General features: G+C 46.6%; 1 protein-coding gene across 1 annotated transcript in view; it reads right to left on the bottom strand.

The window, feature by feature from the left end:
* The window catches only part of LOC140404691 (latent-transforming growth factor beta-binding protein 2-like), a 685726-nt gene that overhangs the window by 613291 nt on the left and 51696 nt on the right, over positions 1–20739 (bottom strand). Inside the window, exon 2 of the mRNA XM_072493356.1 lies at positions 7268–7338. Coding sequence (XP_072349457.1) covers positions 7268–7338 — 71 coding nt within the window. The remainder of the gene's footprint in view (positions 1–7267; positions 7339–20739) is intronic.

Genomic DNA, 20739 nt, shown 5'->3' with positions numbered 1-20739 from the left:
GCGGGCGCCCGGTCTCGTAGGGAGACCGTATCTTGTCGGCCGTCGGGGTACGCCACGTAGGCGTACTGGGGGTTAGCGTGGAGAAGGTGGATCCTCTCGACCAACGGGTCTGACTTGTGCGCCCGCACGTGTTTTCAGAGCAGGATGGGTCCGGGAGCTACCAGCCAGGTCGGGAGCGAGGTCCCAGAGAAGGACTTCCTGGGGAAGACAAGGAGACGTTCGTGAGGTGTTTGGTTGGTTGTGGTACAAAGCAGTGACCGGATGGAGTGGAGGGCATCCGGAAGGACTTCCTGCTAGCGGGAGACTGGGAGATTCCTGGACCATAGGGCCAGTAGGACGGTCTTCCAGACCGTTCTGTTCTCCCTCTCTACCTGTCCGTTACCCCGGGGGTTGTAACTGGTCGGCCTGCTCGAGGCGATGCCCTTGCTGAGCAGGAATTGACGCAGTCCGTCGCTCAAAAAGGAGGACCCCATTTCACTATGTATGTAAGCGGGGAACCCGAATAGTGCAAAGATGCTATGGAGGGCCTTGATGACCGTGGTTGCGGTCTTGTCGGGGCAGGGGATGGCGAATGGGAACCGGGAGTACTCGTCAATCACGTTCAGGAAGTACGTGTTGCGATCGGTGGAGGGGAGGGAGCCTTTGAAGTCCATGCTGAGGCGTTCAAAGGGACGGGAAGCCTTTATCAGGTGCGCTTTCTCTGGCTGGTTTGCACTGCGCGCAGATTTGGCAGTCCCTGGTGGCTGTCCTGACCTCCTCGATGGAGTAGGGCAGGTTGCGGTCTTGATAAAGTGGAAAAAGCGAGTGATCCCCGGGTGGCAGAGGTCCTCGTGGAGGGCTCGGAGGCGGTCCACTTGTGCGTTGGCACATGTGCCGCGGGACAGGGCATCAGGAGGCTCGTTTAGCTTCCCGGGACGATACAAGATCTTGTAGTTGGAGGTGCAGAGTTCGATCCTCCACCCCAAATCTTATCGTTTTTTATCTTGCCCCGCTGTTCGTTATCGAACATGAAAGCAACCGACCGTTGGTCAGTGAGGAGAGTGAATCTCCTGCCGGCCAGGTAATGCCTCCAATGTCGCACAGCTTCTACTATGGCCTGGGCCTCCTTTTCGACTGAGGAGTGGCGGATTTCGGAAGCATGGAGGGTACGTGAGAAGAAGGCCATGGATCTGCCCGCTTGGTTGAGGGTGGCCGCCAGAGCTACGTCAGACGCGTCGCTCTCGACCTGGAAGGGGAGGGACTCGTCGATGGCGTGCATCGTGGCCTTTGCAATGTCTGCTTTGATGCGGCTGAAGGCCTGGCGGGCCTCTATCGACAGGAGAAAAGCTGTGGATTGGATCAGGGGATGGGCCTTGTCCACATAGTTGGGGACCCACTGGGCATAGTAAGAGAAAAACCCTAGGCAGCGCTTCAGGGCCTTGGAGCAGTGAGGGAGGGGGAACTCCCCAAGGGGGCGCATGCGTTCAGGGTCGGGGCCTATAACTCCATTTCGCACTACGTAGCCGAGGATGGCTCGGCGGTCGGTGCTAAACACACATTTATCCTTGTTATATGTAAGGTTAAGGATCTTTGCGGTCTGGAAGAATTTTCGGAGGTTGGTGTCGTGGTCCTGCTGGTCGTGGCCGCAGATGGTGACAATATCGAGATACGGGAATGTTGCCCGTAAACCGTACCGGTCAACCATTTGGTCCATCTCGCGCTGGAAGACCGAGACCCCGTTGGTGATACCGAAGAGAGCCCTTAAGAAGTGATAGAGCCGCCCATCTGTCGAAGACAGTGTATATGCGGTCACTAGTGTGGATGGGGAGCTGGTGGTAGGTGGACTTAAGATCCACCAGGTCGGATATGCGGGGGAGAGGGTACGCGTCCAGCTGCGTAAACCTGTTGATGGTCTGACTGTAGTCGATGACCATCCTATGCTTCTCCCCGGTCTTTACCACCACTACTTAAGCTCTCCAGGGACTGTTGCTAGCGTCAATGACTCTTTCCCTCAGTAGCCTTTGGGCCTCTGACCTAATAAAGATCCGATCCTGGGCACTGTACCGTCTGCTCCTGGTGGCGACGGGTTTGCAATCTGGGGTGAGGTTCGCAAACAGGGAAGGCGGATCGACCTTGAGGGTCGCGAGGCCGCAGACAGTGAAGGGGGGTATAGGGCCGCCAAATTTGAAAGTTAGACTTTGGAGATTACACTGGAAGTCTAAACCTAGGAGTGTGGCCGCGGTGAGGTGGGGAAGGACATAGAGACGGTAATTTTTAAACTCCCTTCCCTGGACTGTGAGGTTTGCTACACAAAACCCCTTTATCTCTACTGAGGAACTGGAGGCCAGGGAGATTTTTTGATTAACGGGGTGGACGAGGAGAGAACAGCACCTTACCGTGTCAGGGTGTATGAAGCTGTCGGTGCTCCCAGACTCGATTAAGCAGGACGTCTCGTGCCCGTTGATTAGTACTGTTGTTATAGCAATTGAGAATGTTCGAGGTCGGGACTGATCCAGGGTCACCGAGGCTAATCTCAGCAGTTGAGTGTTCTCTTCGGGCGGTGTGCGGTCAGCCGAGCTGGTGTCCTGGGAGTCCATCCAATATGGCGGCCCCCATTGGTCGCACATGGCTGGGGGTGCACAAAATGGCGGCGCCCATCCATCGAATGTGGCGTCCGCGGGACAAGATGGCGGCACCCGGGGCCCTGGAGTAGGAAGATGGCGGCGCCCGCTGGCCGCACGGGGACCGTGGAGAGGTTTGAGGTGGCGGTCTGTATTCACCGCCGGAGACCGCGGCGACCGCACGGGCCTGGCATACCACCACCAAGTGGCCCTTTTTACCGCATCCCTTGCAGGTGGATGCGCAGGCTGGGCAGCGCTGCGCGGGTGCTTGGCGTGCCCACAAAAGTAGCAGCGGGGCCCCCCCCCCGGGTTTGCCAGGTCGCCATGCAGCACAAACTTGTGGGCGGATAGGGGATGTCTCGGGGTCAGCTGCAGAGGGGTTCCATGCTGCCCAGGGGGCTGCCGCGCGGTCGTGAACGTAAGCGCGAGCGTTTCTGGAGGCCACATCCAGGGAGCCTGCAAGGGCCGTGCCTCCTTGAGGCCCAGGGTGTCTTTTTCCAGCAATCGCTGGCGGATTTGGGAGGACAGCATACTTGCCATGAAAGCGTCCCGGATCAAGAGTTCTGTGTGGTCGCTCGCCGAAACTTGCGGGCAGCTGCAGTTTCTCCCCAACACCAGGAGCGCACGGTAGAATTCTTCCAACGATTCCCCAGGGATTTGTCGCCTCATTGCGAGCAGATGTCGGGCGTTGACCTGGTTTACCGGGCGAATATAATGTCCATTTAGCAGCTCTATTGCTGCATCGAAGTCGTCCGCGTCCTCGATGAGGGTGTAAATTTCCGGGCTCGCCCTCGAGTGCAGGACTTGCATTTTCTGTTCTCCCGTGGGTGTGTTTTCGGCCGTTCCGAGATATCCTTTAAAATACGCCAGCCAGTGCTTGAAAATTGCTGCTGAATTCGCCGCGTGGGGGCTGAGTTGCAGACACTTCGGCTTGATTCGGAGCTCCATCCTTTTAAATCTAGCTTATTAAATTGATGCACGATAAATGACCACTAAAGCGAGGTTGTAGTCCAACTGAAGACTTTAATAAGCTAGATGTTTCCCCCAGCAGCTCAGGTAAAGAATGAAGGCTGCTGGGGCGGCATGGGCTCTTATACCCCGCCTTGCAGGGCGGAACTACCATACAGCTTGACCAATTTGAAACATACAATATTTACGAATGGTGTTCCAGCATTACCAGGTACCATAATACCTCTACACAGACTACCACACATATCAGTGTCAATTATTGGATATTTTACATAAATGAGACAACTAATTGGAATGTCTCCTAACCCATTACTTAACAGGTAGCATATTAAAACCTTCCTAACTGGGCCCCACCCACCAGGTGGAGAACCATTGGGTAATTTGTGTCACTTCAGTGGGTTAGGCAAGTAAAGCACCTAACATACGCTTATAAGTCCATAAGACATAGGAGCAGAGTTAGGCCACTCGGTCCATCGAGTCTGCTCCGCCATTCAATCATGGCTGATGTTTTTCTCTATCCCCATTCTCTTGCCTTCTCCCCATAACCCCTGATCCCCTTATTAATCAAGAACCTATCTATCTATTTCTTTAAGACACTCAGGGATTTGGCATCCACAGCCTTCTGCGGCAAAGAGTTCTACAGATTCACCACCCTCTGACTGAAGAAATTCTTCCTCATATCTGTTCTAAAGGATTGTCCCTTTAGTCTGAGATTATGGCCTCTGGTTCTACTTTTTCTTACGTGGAAACATCCTCTCCACATCCACTCTATCCAGGCCTCGCAGTATCCTGTAAGTTTCAGTAAGATCCTCCCTCATCCTCCTAAACTCCAACAAGTACAGACCCAGAGTCTTCAACCGTTCGCATATGACAAGCTTTTCATTTCAGGGATCATTCTTGTGAACGTCCTCTGGACCCTTTCCAAGGCCAGCACATCCTTCCTTAGATACGGGACCCAAAACTGCTCACAATACTCCAAATGGGGTCTGACCAGAGCCTTATACAACCTCAGAAGTACATCCTTCTTAAACGGCGGTGTTACATTAGCCACTTTCCAGTCCTCTGGGACCCTTCCTGCCTCCAGTGATTCTTGAAACATCACCACCAATGCCTCCACAATCTACTGAGCTATCTCTTTTAGAACCCTGGGGTGCAGTCCATCCGGGCCAGGTGATTTATCCACCTTTCAGACCTTTCAGTTTCCCCAGCACCTTCTCATTAGTAATAACCACTGCACTCACCTCTTCCCCCTCATTCTCTTGGAAATCTGTCATTCCACTGGTGTCTTCCACCGTGAAGACTGATGCAAAGTAACTAATCAGTTCCTCTGCCATTTCTTTTGTTCCTATTATTACTTCTCCAGCCACATTTTCCAGTGGTCCAATGTCTATTTTTGCCCCTCTCTTACCTTTTATTCATTCAAACGCCAGCATCCGTCTTTCCCCTGAATTCAGGACTCGAGAGCTGGAAATCCCACCCGAGAGTTGCCAGCCAATCAGAGGATGTCAGCACCATCAGAAGTGGTGGCTGCTGCAGGTAATGTTTAAACTATTTCACCAGGTATTCGTCACTGGATCCTGGGCTCCGGTGACTAAGGGGAGAATGGGAGCAGGGATCACATGAAGGGAGTCACAAGAGGGAAGCAGGAGGTTCAGAGGCGAAGATAGGTGATTGCTTTCTGCAGCCACCCCCCTCTTCCTGAAGCCGGGTCCTGTAATCGGGCACAGAACGCCTGTCAATGAGAAACCTCACCTTCCCCAACCCCTTTGGTAAATTGCTGGCACCCAGTTTGATGGACAACCTTAGGGAGGTGCAGGAAAGCTGTGCGACCCCTTTTTAACCCCTGAGCCACCACTAAATTTGGTGAGTTCAGGTATAATTGGTGTGTTTCCCTTCCTGCCTCCTAAAATTAATCGCAGGAGGTTTTTCTGCTGCTAGGAGTTTGACATGATTATGTGGGCTCTGCCTTTTCCACCATGAGAGACTAGATTAAATTCTGTCCCAAGTTGCTGCAATTTTCTGTGCCCATTTCAATAGTAAACCTTTTTTCATAATTAAATGTTGATTTGATTTTATTTGCTCATTTTTTCCGGTATCAATTCTGCTGTCTGAGAAGTGATCAGTGTCTCTCATAATACTTCAATCAACTGTACTTCCCGGTTTTCAAATTTGATGTATGGCTTCCTATCAAATAGGAATGGAATTGCTTCTCTGCTAGCTGGTCCAATTACCTACCCTATTTCCCAACTTCAAATGAAGAGGATGTCTTGACTCAGTGCATAATACCACAAGAGCTCAACTCGTATATTGCAACATTAAGCATTTCATTATAAACCTTTTGTGACATGGAGGAGAGACACTGGGAGGTCTGGGGATGGTCCTGTTTTAGCTACCCTTACTTAAAATGCCTTTTTCAGCAATGAAACATTCAAATAAAACTGCAACTTCACAAACTTTATAATTTTTTCTGACCATTGTTCTTTTCACTTTTATTAAATAGGAAAATTTGGTGCAAATTGTGTGAACTGAATTGTTTGCACGGGCCAAAGCTTATTTACAAAGTAGGTACAACAGATCTTGCATTTTAATCCAATTATCTGGCCTATCAACAACTATTTTGGGCCCCTCTTGCACTTTGGATTGGCCCTCCAATCCCATGGGGAGACTTCCAGGTACAATGAGCTGGCCTCCCAGTGGCATCCCAGCCTGAAAGTGCATCTTGCTTCCAGGGATTTCCATGTCCCACAGCATAGCCCTCAACAGCAATGACCACTCCCAGGCTCTGACGACACACCTAAAGGGTTCATTCATCCTATTAGCAGAGCCCCTACATATTAAAAAAGATTTTACTTGCCCTTCAAGGGCATTAGCACATGTAAGCGTCTCCCTGCAATCTAAGCAGCAGCCATCTCCATTGGTGCCGCTGCTAAGCTGCCAGCCTCGTGTTTGGATCGACAGTTCAAAAGGCCACTCTGCTCTTAATGGGATGGCGGTCCTGGTTATTGAAAGGAAAATCTGCTCCATGGATCTGCCATTTGCCAACACAGGTTCGGGACTAACCTTTGGTCCAGATAGCGGGATTCACAGTGTATCAGTAACATTCCAGCCAAGTTAATTATGCTGGAGGATGGTATTCTGCAGGAGTTTCTAATGGATGAAATCATTGTGGTGGGTCTTGGATTCCACACCAAGGAAACAAAGGTACTCATTGAACTTCCCATTATTCACGATGTAACATGTGGCAGTGGAAGATGAGTATTTTCTTGCTGGACCACATTTTTTCCATCAGGTTTGGGATTTCCATGGTGAGGTAATGGACTTGAGAATCTGGTCCAAATGCTTTCACACAGGATTCCGCTTTTCAACTTGCGTATTATTTTGCACCACAATATATAAATTATCATAAAGTAGTGGCCAATAGATTCTTCCAAATCTAGTGTTATTCTAACTAGCATAAAAAGTACTATTTTTATATTTCTTGTTGCACTGTCTATCATTCATTGCAGGCAAATTGCGTTACATCGCGGTAAGCAGGAGGGACTACAGATAATTTCTCTCTGTCTTCTTCTTTCAATTTTTGGGAAGATGAAATGTAATTGCAACAAGTATTCTTTGTGTACAGTTCAAGTTAATTGCTCATAAAATTAAATATCCAGCATGCTGCTTAACCAACATAACACCATAAGTATTATACTTACGTTTTATACATCTGTTTGTACCAGGGCTCACAGTCCATCCAGAACAGCACTGTCTTCCACAAACATTAGCTCTGAAAGCAAAATTTGTGTGTTAATTATGAAATTATGTCTTTAACCATTATTAATTTTATTTGTTATGCTTATAAAATGTGTTTATTTGGCTGTATAAGCTATTGGATCATTCATAAAACCATTGTAAGCAAGATATTTGGTACTCCCTGATGAGGTCGCAGTTCATCCAGTGAACAATCTCTACGAGGCACCAAGTGCAATTGTGCTGTATGTGTTGCCTAATCTTGGTTGGGGGAGGGTTAGAGTAATGCAATTGGTCTCAGAGTCATATCAAAAGGGGAATACTGGCCAACTTGCCATTACTTCTTGCTATCTAGCTACTCCATCCAGAATGCAAGAACAAGATTGGGCCCTGCTGTGATGCCCTCAAATATCAAAAAAGTGCTGGTATTCGTTGTCAACGTCCACACGTGTGATGGTTACTAAGGCATATAGGGTAACTTAAAAGTGGAAACAAAAATAATTCCTCAAAAATGCAACTGTAAGCACGGTGGCGCAGTGGATTGCACTGTTGCCTCACAGCACCGAGGTCCTAGGTTCGATCCCGGCTCTGGATCACTGTCCGTGTGGAGTTTGCACATTCTCCCCGTGTTTGCATTGGTTTCGCCCCCACAATCCAAAGATGTGCAGGGTAGGTGGATTGGCCACGCTAAATTGCCCCTTAATTGGATACTCTAAATTTATTTTTTAAATGCAACTGTATAATCCTCAAAGCAATTTGATATGCTCTGGGACTGCTATGACCCCAGTTTTCTAATGTTCAATATGATAATTTACCCAGTCTGATGAATAAATACCTGCTTCTCCTTTTGCCAGTATTCCTCCTCAAGCTAATGTGTCACTAGGGGAACTTTCAATTCCGCGCAATTCACATGCATGAGCATACTTCGGTTGCTCCAATGAATTCTGTAACAACCAACAAGCTATTTTCTTCTGCACTGCAGATCACTCAATGCCCCTTAGGCTTTTCCTGTCTGAATTCAGCCACATTTATGCCAAGTAAAATTTCTTAGGATTGATCTAAGTCTGGGATTATAAGAAAAAATTCAAACTCAGCCATGATAGATCCAGAAATTCACAAAATAGGTCAGCTATCCACGTACTAATTTATAGAAATTGAGAGCAGATGAATACTTCAGTACTTATTTTCAAGCTTTTGACAATAGGTTTCATCATAGTTTTATTTTGTAAAACTATTTATCTTTAATCCATGAAAGGTGTATTTCTTCATTTGTCAAACTAAAATATAATCTCCCTATCTGCTTTTGTACAGCTACAAAGAAGTGACACAAGCCCAGGCACAGTTGTATGTTCAAAGTGCTAACAGCAAAATTCGATGTGCTACAAGAGAATACAAAAAGAGAAATAACCACTATTAAAAGATTGAATTAAAATGCATCTCTGAAAAACAGGATTTACAATGCTTTCACATCCAATGAGAAAGAATTGAGATGATGGGAGAAAACAGCAGTGTGAGGCCAATTAAAAAAAGTGGGACAGAGGAATATCTGATCATGGAAAAGAGAAAAAAAAAATTTAGTCCTGGTTTCTTCATATTTTACCAGCTTTTTCCCAGCAACTTTATCTTTAATCTCTGGTTTTTTTATCCAACCAGGTGTCTACTCCTATTTGGCCCTTTATCCATCCTCTCATGGTGTTTCTTCCTTTTCAACATTCAATCTATTTTGGTGCATCTTTTAGAGGTCTGAAGCCTTCCATTTTGTTTCAGAATTATCTTCTTAGGAATATGGTCTACTTCAAGTTTCAAAATGAAAATGTTGTTAGTAGTTTTGGATTCAATGATCCCACTCATCTGACAATCTCAAAGTGTAATGAGCAAAATTTGTTTTATTTCTATTCTTTCATGCTATATACAATTCACAAGTTTAGGAAGACAACTTGAATCTGTGTTACTGAAATGTTGATGTTGTGTGATAGTGATACGGTGACATTTGCCGAAGTAGTCAGCCTTTTCCACAATGGGGAACGTTTCTTCTGCTCTGTAAATAGCGCAATGTAGAGGATACCACATCTGAGAAGTCATGGATATGAATGTGCATTTACACACAGTAACAAAGTTTCTTACAATGATGTTCTGTATCTATCATACAATCAAAATCATTTTTTAAGTTCCCTTTGTTAGTGACAAATCATAGTTTTGTATTTATATCCATAAATTAGTACACTGAGACAGATAAAAACATCCATTTATATGGCATTTTCAACATTGAATATGTTTTAAGGTGGTTTACAGAGCAGGGGGGGTGGGGGGAATGGAAACCTTGCCAAAGAAGGGACAATTAGATGAGGTAGTTAGGAACTTAATCAAAGATAAGACATAAAGAGGATAGCAAGAAAGGTGGCGAGACTCAGGGTGCAAATTCTGCAGTCTAGGATGTCAGTGACTAGATAGTCATGGGTAATGGGGCAACCAGAAAATTGAGCCAATGAGGAGTTCATGAGAAGATAGGTTACAAAAATAGGGAAAGTTGAGGCAATTAAGGGGGCTTGAAGGCTTAGACAAGAATTTTAATGCATTGGAGACAGAACAATTGTAGATCAGCAAGGTCAGGAACTATGTGTGAGCGGAACCTGCTGCGGAACAGAATACATATAACAGAATTTTACAAGCTTAAGTTGACAGAGCATAAGAGGATGAGAAGCTAGCCATGAGAGCACTGTAATAGTCAAGTTACGGGTGGGAAAGGTGTGGAAGCTTCTAGACGCAGATCAACTGATATATATGATGTGGAGATGCCGGCGTTGGACTGGGGTGAGCACAGTACGAAGTCTTACAACACCAGGTTAAAGTCCAACAGGTTTGTTTCGATGTCACTAGCTTTCGGAGCGCTGCTCCTTCCTCAGGTGAATGAAGAGGTATGTTCCAGAAACACATATATAGCCAGATTCAAAGATGCCAAACAATGCTTGGAATGCGACCATTAGCAGGTGATTAAATCTTTACAGATCCAGAGATGGGGTAACCCCAGGTTAAAGAGGTGTGAATTGTCTCAAGCCAGGACAGTTGGTAGGATTTTGCAGGCCAGATGGTGGGGGATGAATGTAATGCGACATGAATCCCAGGTCCCGGTTGAGGCCGCACTCATGTGTGCGGAACTTGGCTATAAGCTTCTGCTTGGCGATTCTGCGTTGTCGCGCGTCCTGAAGGCCGCCTTGGAGAACGCTTACCCGGAGATCAGAGGCTGAATGCCCTTGACTGCTGAAGTGTTCCCCGACTGGAAGGGAACATTCCTGCCTGGTGATTGTTGCGCGATGTCCGTTCATTCGTTGTCGCAGCGTCTGCATGGTCTCGCCAATGTACCACACTTCGGGACATCCTTTCCTGCAGCGTATGAGGTAGACAACGTTGGCCGAGTCGCACGAGTATGTACCGCGTACCTGGTGGGTGGTGTTCTCACGTGTAACAGTGGTATCCATGTCGATGATCTGGCACGTCTTGCAGAGATTGCCATGGCAGGGTTGTGTGGTGTCGTGGTCACTGTTCTGAAGACTGGGTAGTTTGCTGCAAACAATGGTTTGTTTGAGGTTGCGCGGTTGTTTGAAGGCAAGTAGTGGGGGTGTGGGGATGACCTTGGCAAGATGTTCATCGTTATCAATGACGTGTTGAAGGCTGTGAAGAAGATGGCGTAGTTTCTCCGCTCCGGGGAAGTACTGGACGACGAAGGGTATTCTGTCGGTTGTGCCCCATGTTTGTCTTCTGAGGAGGTTGGTGCGGTTTTTCGCTGTGGCGCGTTGGAACTGTCGATCGATGATTCGAGTGTCATATCCCGTTCGTACGAGGGCATCTTTCAACGTCTGTAGATGAGACCATGCAGACGCTGCGACAACGAATGAACGGACATCGCGCAACAATCACCAGGCAGGAATGTTCCCTTCCAGTCGGGGAACACTTCAGCAGTCAAGGGCATTCAGCCTCTGATCTCCGGGTAAGCGTTCTCCAAGGCGGCCTTCAGGACGCGCGACAACGCAGAATCGCCAAGCAGAAGCTTATAGCCAAGTTCCGCACACATGAGTGCGGCCTCAACCGGGACCTGGGATTCATGTCGCATTACATTCATTCCCCACCATCTGGCCTGCGAAATCCTACCAACTGTCCTGGCTTGAGACAATTCACACCTCTTTAACCTGGGGTTACCCCATCTCTGGATCTGTAAAGATTTAATCACCTGCTAATGGTCACATTCCAAGCATTGTTTGGCATCTTTGAATCTGGCTATATATGTGTTTCTGGAACATACTCTTCATTCACCTGAGGAAGGAGCAGCGCTCCGAAAGCTAGTGACATCGAAACAAACCTGTTGGACTTTAACCTGGTGTTGTAAGACTTCGTACTGAACTGATATATAGGCACAGAGTCGGGAAATGTTACAGAGATAGAAATATGTGAACTGTGCCATCAGAAGGATTGGAGTTGGATTCTCAGCTCTGGGTGGTTTGGGTCAATATGGCCAGGATCAATGGAAAGTTGGTTGGATATAAACAAGTTAACTTTTGCAACAATTGTTATTATAATAACAATAATAATCTTTATTAGTGCCACAAGTAGCTTACATCAACACTGCTGTGAAGATCCCCTAGTCGCAACACTCCGGCGCCTGTTCAGGTGCACTGGGGGAGAATTCAGAATGTCCAATTCAACTAACAAGCACGTCTTTCTGGACTTGTGGGAGGAAACCGGAGCACCCGGAGGGGACCCACGCAGACACGGGGAGAACGTGCAGACTCCGCACAGACAGTGACCCAAGCTGGGAAACGCACACGGGTCCATGGCACTGTGAAGCAACGGTGCTAACCACTGTGCTACCATGCCACCCAGGGTAAATGATAAATTTATGGTAGATGAGTCACAGAAGGGCTGGCTGAGACTGGGCTTTCCTAGTCGATCACAGCTCAGCCAGGTTTTGTGTTAAAGCACAGCTTGCTGGGCAAACTATTAAAATAGAAGCGTGGACACTTGGGTGAACAGCTTTTTCGCAAGGGGGGGGGGGGGGGTCACAAGCTGAGCCACGCCATTCTATTCGCGTGACACTGGATTTCGTAAAATATATATTTTTAAACGCGCGATTTGTTGCTCACTCCGTCCCCGAGTGAGAACGGGGGGGGGAGGGGGGTAAGCGGTACCAGATTTGAGCGCTGTCTGATTTACCTCAGCGACCGTTTCGAAGTTGAATTTGAAATGGCGCCAGACCGTTGCGCACGTGGCGGCCCAGCGCGAGAGGCGGGAGCCTGGGAGGCCCGCGGCCCGCCGGCACAGCCAGCTCACACACAGTCTCATATTAACAGATGCCGGCACTAAAGTACAGGTATGAGCAACTCGGTAAAAATGCAGCTGAGACTGCCCGCTTCAAACATGTCCTTCTCGGGCACCTTTACAAAGTTAGAAATTCCCCTTGGCGTTTTGTAGCCTGGCGTCTTTTTTCTTGGCAATTAAAAAAGCTTCGCTTTCTGCGAAGGGGGTTGTTACGTTTCATGAACGCGTGTTTATTTTTCACAGTGCAATTCCTCAGGATGCAGTTTTGTCAGTGGGATTGAAAAATAGGCAATCGTGATGCACCTGCAATAATCATCCTTCTCAAGCAGCCAAAAAACTAAGTGGTTATAGACATACCAAAGTTCCTTCATGGAACAATAACGTGACCAAGGATCATGAAAAGTTTAAACATGATAAAATGATCATTTTGCTTCTCAAAACTGGAGCCCTCTTGGATTTCCTACTCAACTATCTCAATCACAACTGTACTTTAAATACTTTGATAAAAGTATGGTATTGCAAAGGCCAGTGGCAGGCTGGAAGATTTGGAAGCTTTCAAACACAAACAAATGGATACCAAAAAAGTAATAAAAAGAGCTAAGGTAAATTAGAAAAGAAAACTAGTGCAAAATATCAAAAAAGATAATAACATCTTATAGAAGTACATAAAAGGGAAGAGAGTCGCTAAAGTGAATGTTGGTCCCTTGGAAGGTGAAACCGGAGAGTTAGTAGTGGGGAACACAGAAATGGCAAAGATGCTATGGGAACGGGCAATTCAGAGGTAATAGAAAGGGAGGAACTTAGAACAATCAACATCAATAGGGAAACAGTACTCAACAGACTATTGGGCTTAAGGTGTTAAAGGAAAACAGCAGCAGCCAGAGCAGTGGCACCACAGCTGGCTCGGATGTTCAGCAATAGTCATAGGGGACTCTATAGATAGGCGCTTCTGTGGACGTGAAAGAGACTCCAGGATGGTATGTTGCCTCCCTGGTGCCAGGGTCCAGGATGTCTCCGAACGGGTAGCGGGCATCATGAAGGGGGAGGGCAAACAGGCAGAGGTCATTGTACATATTGGTACTAACGACATAGGCAGGAAGGGGCATGAGATCCTGCAGCACGAGTTCAGGGAGCTAGGCAGAAAGTTAAAAGACAGGACCTCTAGGGTTGTAATCTCAGGATTACTTCCTGCGCCACGTGCCAGTGAGGCGAGAAATAGGAAGATAGAGCAGCTAAACATGTGGCTAAACAGTTGGTGTAGGAGGGAGGGTTTCCGTTATTTGGATCACTGGGAGCTCTTCCGGGGCAGGTGTGACCTGTATAAGAAGGACGGGTTGCATCTAAACTGGAGAGGCATAAATATCCTTGCCGCGAGGTTTGCTAGTGTCACACGGGAGGGTTTAAACTAATATGGCAGGGGAGTGGGCACGGGAGCAATAGGTCAGAAGGTGAAAGCATTGAGGGAGAACTAGGGAATAGGGCCAGTATGGCTCTGAGGCAGAGCAGACAGGGAGAAGTTGCTGAACACAGCGGGTCTGGTGGCCTGAAATGCAGATGTTTTAATGCAAGAAGTATTACGGGTAAGGCAGATGAACTTAGAGCTTGGATTAGTACTTGGAACTATGATGTTGTTGCCATTACAGAGACCTGGTTGAAGGAAAGAAAGGTTTGGCAGCTAAACGTTCCAGGATTTAGATGTTTCAGGCGGGATAGAGGGGGATGTAAAAGGGGTGGCGGAGTTGCGCTACTGGTTAGGGAGAATATCACAGCTGTACTGTGGGAGGACACCTCAGAGGGCAGTGAGGCTATATGGGTAGAGATCAGGAATAAGAAGGGTGCAGTCCCAATGTTGGGGGTATACTACTGGCCTCCCAACAGCCAGCGGGAGATAGAGGAGCAGATAGGTAGACAGATTTTGGAAAAGAGTAAAAACAACAGGGTTGTTGTGATGGGACACTTCAACTTCCCCAATATTGACTGGGACTCACTTAGTGCCAGGGGCTTAGATGGGGCAGAGTTTGTAAGGAGCATCCAGGAGGGCTTCATAAATCAATATGTAGACAGTCCAACTAGGGAAGGGGCTGTACTGGACCTGGTATTGGGGAATGAGCCCGGCCAGGTGGTAGACGTTTCAGGAGGGGAGCATTTCGGGAACAGTGACCACAATTCAGTAAGTTTTAAAGTGCTGGTGGACAAGGATAAGAGTGGTCCAAGGGTGAATGTGCTAAATTGCGGGAAGGCTAATTTTAACAATATTAGGCGGGAACTGAAGAACCTAGATTGGGGGCGGATGTTTGAGGGTAAATCAACATCTGACATGTGGGAGGCTTTCAAGTGTCAGTTGAAAGGAATTCAGGACGGGCATGTTCCTGTGAGGAAGAAGGATAAATACCTCACATTTCGGGAACCTTGGATAACGAGAGATATTGTAGGCCTCGTCAAAAAGAAAAAGGAGGCATTTGTCAGGGCTAGAAGGCTGGGAACAGACGAAGCCTGTGTGGAATATAAGGAAAGTAGGAAGGAACTTAAGCAAGGAGTCAGGAGGGCTAGAAGGGGTCACGAAAAGTCATTGGCAAATAGGGTTAAGGAAAATCCCAAGGCTTTTTACACGTACATAAAATGCAAGAGGGTAGCCAGGGAAAGGGTTGGCTCACTGAAGGATAGGCATGGGAATCTATGTGGAGCCAGAGGAAATGGACGAGGTACTAAATGAATACTTTGCATCAGTATTCACCAAAGAGAAGGAATTGGTGGATGTTGAGTCTGGAGAAGGGTGTGTTGATAGCCTGGGTCACATTGAGATCCAAAAAGATGAGGTGTTGGGCGTCTTGAAAAATATTAAGGTAGATAATGCCCCAGGGCCTGATGGGATCTACCCCAGAATACTGAAGGAGGCTAGAGAGGAAATTGCTGAGGCCTTGACAGAAATCTTTGGATCCTCACTGTCCTCAGGTGATGTCCCGGAGGACTGGAGAATAGCCAATGTTGTTCCTTTGTTTAAGAAGGATAGCAAGGATAATCCAGGGAACTACAGATCGGTGAGCCTTACGTCAGTGGTAGGGAAATTACTGGAGAGAATTCTTTAAGACAGGATCTACTCCCATTTGGAAGCAAATGGACGTATTAGTGAGAGGCAGCATGGTTTTGTGAAGGGGAGGTCGTGTCTCACTAACTTGATAGAGTTTTTCGAAGAGGTCACAAAGATGATTGATGCAGGTAGAGCAGTGGATGTTGTCTACATGGACTTCAGTAAGGCCTTTGATAAGGTCCCTCATGGTAGACTGGTACAAAAGGTGAAGTCACGGGATCAGGGGTGAGCTGGCAAGGTGGATACAGAACTGGCTAGGTCATAGAAGGCAGAGAGTAGCAATGGAAGGGAGCTTTTCTAATTGGAGGGCTGTGACTCGTGGTGTTCCGCAGGAATCAGTGCTGGGACCTTTGCTGTTCGTAGTATATATAAATGATTTGGAGGAAAATGTAACTGGTCTGATTAGTAAGTTTGCAGACGATACAAAGGTTGGTGGAATTGCAGATAGCGATGAGGACTGTCAGAGGATACAGCAGGATTTAGATCGTTTGGAAACTTGGGCGGAGAGATGGCAGATGGAGGTTAATCCGGACAAATGTGAGGTAATGCATTTTGGAAGGTCTAATGCAGGTAGGGAATATACAGTGAATGGTAGAACCCTCAAGAGTATTGAAAGTCAGAGAGATCAAGGTGTACAGGTCCACAGGTCACTGAAAGGGGCAACACAGGTGGAGAAGGTAGTCAAGAAGGCATACAGCATGCTTGCCTTCATTGGCCGGGGCATTGAGTATAAGAATTGGCAAGTAATGTTGCAGCTGTATAGAACCTTAGTTAGCCACACTTGGAGTATAGTGTTCAATTCTGGTCGCCACACTACCAGAAGGACGTGGAGGCTTTAGAGAAGGTGCAGAAGAGATTTACCAGGATGTTGCCTGGTATGGAGGGCATTAGCTATGAGGAGCAGTTGAATAAACTCGGTTTGTTCTCACTGGAACGACGGAGGTTGAGAGGCGACCTGATAGAGGTCTACAAAATGATGAGGGGCATAGACTGAGTGGATAGTCAGAGGCTTTTACCCAGGGTAGATGGATCAATTACTAGGGGGCATAGGTTTAAGGTGCGAGGGGCAAGGTTTAGAGTAGATGTACGAGGAAGCTTTTTTACACAGAGGGTCGTGGGTGTCTGGAACTCGCTGCCTGAGGAGGTGGTGGAAGCAGGGACGATAGTGACACTTAAGGGGCATCTTGACAAATACATGAATAGGATGGGAATAGAGGGTTGTGGACCCAGGAAGTGTAGAAGATTGTAGTTTAGTCGGGCAGCATGGTCGCCACGGGCTTGGAGGGCCGAAGGGCCTGTTCCTGTGCTGTACTTTTCTTTGTTCTTTGAAGTGGCAGTGAAGATAGTGGATCCATTGGTTACAATATTCAAAAATTCCCTGGACATGGGAAAGGTTTCAGTGGATTGGAAAAATGCTAATTATTCAAAAAGGGAGTCAGGCAGAATGTGGGAAATTACAGACCAGATAGTTTAACATCTGTTGTTGGGAAATTGTTAAATTAATTTTCAAGGAAGTAATATCAGGACATTTGGAAAGTGAAAATGCTAGCCATCCGAGTAGCATGGTTTTATGAAGGGCAAATCATGTTTGACTAATTTGCTAGATTTCTTTGAGGATGTAACAAGCAAAGCAGATAATGGGGATCCTGTAGATGTATTATATTTGGACTTCTGGAAGGCGTTTGATAAGGTGCCGCACAGAAGGTTAATTTGCAAGGTAAAATCACATGGGATTAGGGGTAATTTATTAGGCCGGCTGACAGACAGAAGACAGAGTCGGGATAAATAGGTCTTTTTCTGGATGGCAAGGATGTAATTAGTGGGTTGCCACAGGGTTCGGTTCTTGGGTCCCATCTATTTCCAATCTCTATAAACAACTTGGATATGGGGATAAAATAAAATTACTGCAGATGCTGGAATCTGAAACAAAAACAAAAAACACTGGATAATCTCAGCAGGTCTGGCAGTATCTGTGGCGAGGGAAGGGAGCTAACTTTTTAAATCTGGATGACTCTCAAAGCTACAGAGAACTGGAAATTGAGTCAGATTAATACTATCGTGGGGTGGGGGGGGCCGGATAGGGGGCCAACGATAATAGGAGATAGACAAAGATGTGGAGGACAGATTACAAACGGAATGTAAAATGGGTGATTAAGGCTAAGAAAGGTGCTGATAGTGGCACATAAAGAGGTAAAATGTGTGAATGGCAGTTGGCCCAAGTGCAATGGGGGGAGGGGGGGAACAATGGTGAGAGAAAAACAGATCAATGGAAGAAATGAAATTAAAAATAAATTGATAGAAAGAAAATGGGGTGAAGGTGGAGGAGAGAGTTCACAGTCTGAAGTTGTTCAACTCAATGTTGTCTGGAAGGCTGTAACGTGCCTGATCGGAGGATGAGGTGCTGTTCCTCCAGTTTGTGCTGGGCTTCACTGGAACACTGCAGCAGGATGGCGAGTTGAAATGGCACGCAATAGGAAGGTCTGGGTCCTGCTTACAGACGGACCTGAGGTGTTTTGCAAAGTGGTCACCCAGTCTGCGTTTAGTCTCCCCAATGTAGAGTAGATCACACTGGGAGCAGCAAATGCAAAAGACCAGATTGAAGGATGTGCATGTGAAGCGCTGCCTCACTTGAAAAGAGTTTTTAGGGCCTGAGATGGTGAGCAGGGAGGAGGTAAAGGGGCAGGTGTTAATCCTTCTGTGATTGCATGGGAAAGTGTCGTGGGAAGAGGGTGAGGTGTTCGGGGTGATGAAGCTGTGGACCAGGGTAGCCCGGAGGGAACAGTCTCTGCAAACTGCTGACAGGGGGAGTGGGAGAAGATGTGTTTGATGGTGGAATTGTGGAATCCATAATATTCTGTTTCTTAGTGAAGGCATTGGGTAGTGTGGAATCCAAAATATCCTGGTTCTTAGTGAATGATGTAGGTCTGTGGAGACAGAATGATGGAGGTAGCCGTAACAAGCATGCACTTTTCTGTAAACTACCATATCGCCAAGGGCAAGAGGGGAGATAATTATGCAAAAGAAGGATTGAAAGTGCTCATTTTTCTATTAGTCCGTTTGCCTTGTTTTCTATTGGCTAGAATTACTGTCCTTTCATTGGTTTAAAATGAAAGTTTAACTGTGATATTATTGGTGTGTGTGACATGCAAATGAAGGATTAGACTGCAACCTGTTAATCAATTGGTTTAAAAAACTATAACTGTTTCAGCTTCACTGGACTCAGGCAGAGCAATGCAGTGAGCCCCACTGCGTTGCTCTCCTTGTGCACAAGTCAATAAAGAGTACTCCCGTGTATGCCTTGCAGTAATTCCAACAGAATCATGCTGGAGTTGGCGGACGACGATTCTTTGAATGCGGAGGCTGGTGGGGTGAAAAGTTAGGACAAGGGGGTCCCTATCCTGGTTCTGCAAGGGAGGGAGGGGAGGGGTGTGAGCAGAGGTGTGGGAGATGGGTTGGACACGGTTGAGAGCCCTGTCGACCACAGAGGGTGGAAAACCACGATTAAGGAAGAACAAAGACATGTCAGCAGCACCGTTTTGGAAAGTGTCATCATCAGAATAAATGCGAAGGAAGTGAAGGAACTGGGAGAATGGGATGGAGTCCTTACAGGATTTGGAGTGTGAAGAGCTGTAGATGAGGTAGCTGTGGGAGTCGGTGGGTTTGTGATGGATACAAGGATAGAAGGTTCCATAGTCAAATTTGCTGATGACACAAAAGTAGGTGAAACAGGAAGTTGCAATGAGGAAATAAAACCTTACAAATGGATGTTATCAGGTCAGGAGAGTGGGCCAAGATCTGGCAAATGGAGGTTAATGTGGATAAGTGTGAAGTCATGCATTTTGATCGGAAAAATGAGAAAAAACTTATTATCTAAATGCGGAGAGACTTTGCGATGCTCTCATGCAGCGGGATCTGGGGGTCCTTGTTCATAAGTTACAGAAAAGTAGCATGGAGGTAAAGCAGATAATAAAGAAAGTGAATGGAATGTTGGCATTTATGGCTAAAGGAATAGAGTATAAGGGTAAGGAAGTGTTGTTGCAACTGCACAAGGCATTGGTGAGACCACACCTGGAGTACTGTGCACAGTTTTGGTCCCCTTATTTGAGGAAAGGTGTAGTGACATTGGATGCAGTTCAGAGGAGGTTCACTAGATTCCAGAGATGGGGGGTTTGTCTTATGAAGAGAGATTGAACAGTTTAGGCCGATACTCACTCGATATTGGAACAATGAGGAGAGAGCAAATTGAGGTATACAAGATGATAAAAGGTATGGATAAAGTAGATGTAGAGCGAATTAGTGGGGCATTCGAGAAGAAGAAATTATAGTCCTAGGATAAGAGGTAGCAAATTTAAAACGAGTCGAGGAGAAATTACTTCTCCCAAAGGGTCTTAAACCTGTGGAATTCGCTTCCCAGAATGCGGTGGATGCAGGGACAGTTGTCCTGTGAGAGTACCTTTAAGAAATGGGTGTTTCTAAATGGGTATGTATATAAATATCTGTAGTGAGAGTACCTTTAAGAAATGGGTGTTTACTACTGCAGTGATGTCAGAGAGTGGGTGGAGCTGGGCTGTGTCAGCTTTTTACTTTCGTTTTTGAGCAGGCTGCAGGGTGTGTTTTAGTTTTGTTTTCAGTGTTGGAGCTGAAACCAGACCAAGCAGGTGTACTGCTGTTCTCTCTGCCATCAAAAGACTATTTCTTGATCATTTGGTGAATTCAGAATTATAAATGTTTTCAGTCGTGACTTTAACCTGATGTGCTTCTGATAAAGGTTTTATTTTTAAGTCGTATGGATGTTAAAAAGGAAAGCTTAAAGGTTCACTTAGGGTTGTATTTGAATTAATGGTTGCTAAGATGTTCACTGTATGTTTTAAAAAGGTTAACTTAAGTTCATAGAATAAACATTGTTTTGCTTTTAAAAATACTTTTCCATTTCTGCTGTACCACACCTGTAGAGTGGGCTAGGTGCTCCCCATACCACAATCTAGAAAAGGTTGTGGGTCAGGTGAACTCCATGATACACTTTGGGGTTCTCTAAACCCT

Source organism: Scyliorhinus torazame, chromosome 2 (assembly GCF_047496885.1).
Source record: "Scyliorhinus torazame isolate Kashiwa2021f chromosome 2, sScyTor2.1, whole genome shotgun sequence".
NCBI lineage: Eukaryota > Metazoa > Chordata > Chondrichthyes > Carcharhiniformes > Scyliorhinidae > Scyliorhinus > Scyliorhinus torazame.
Note: the sequence above shows the minus strand (reverse complement) of the source record. Positions and strands in the feature narration are given on the sequence as shown.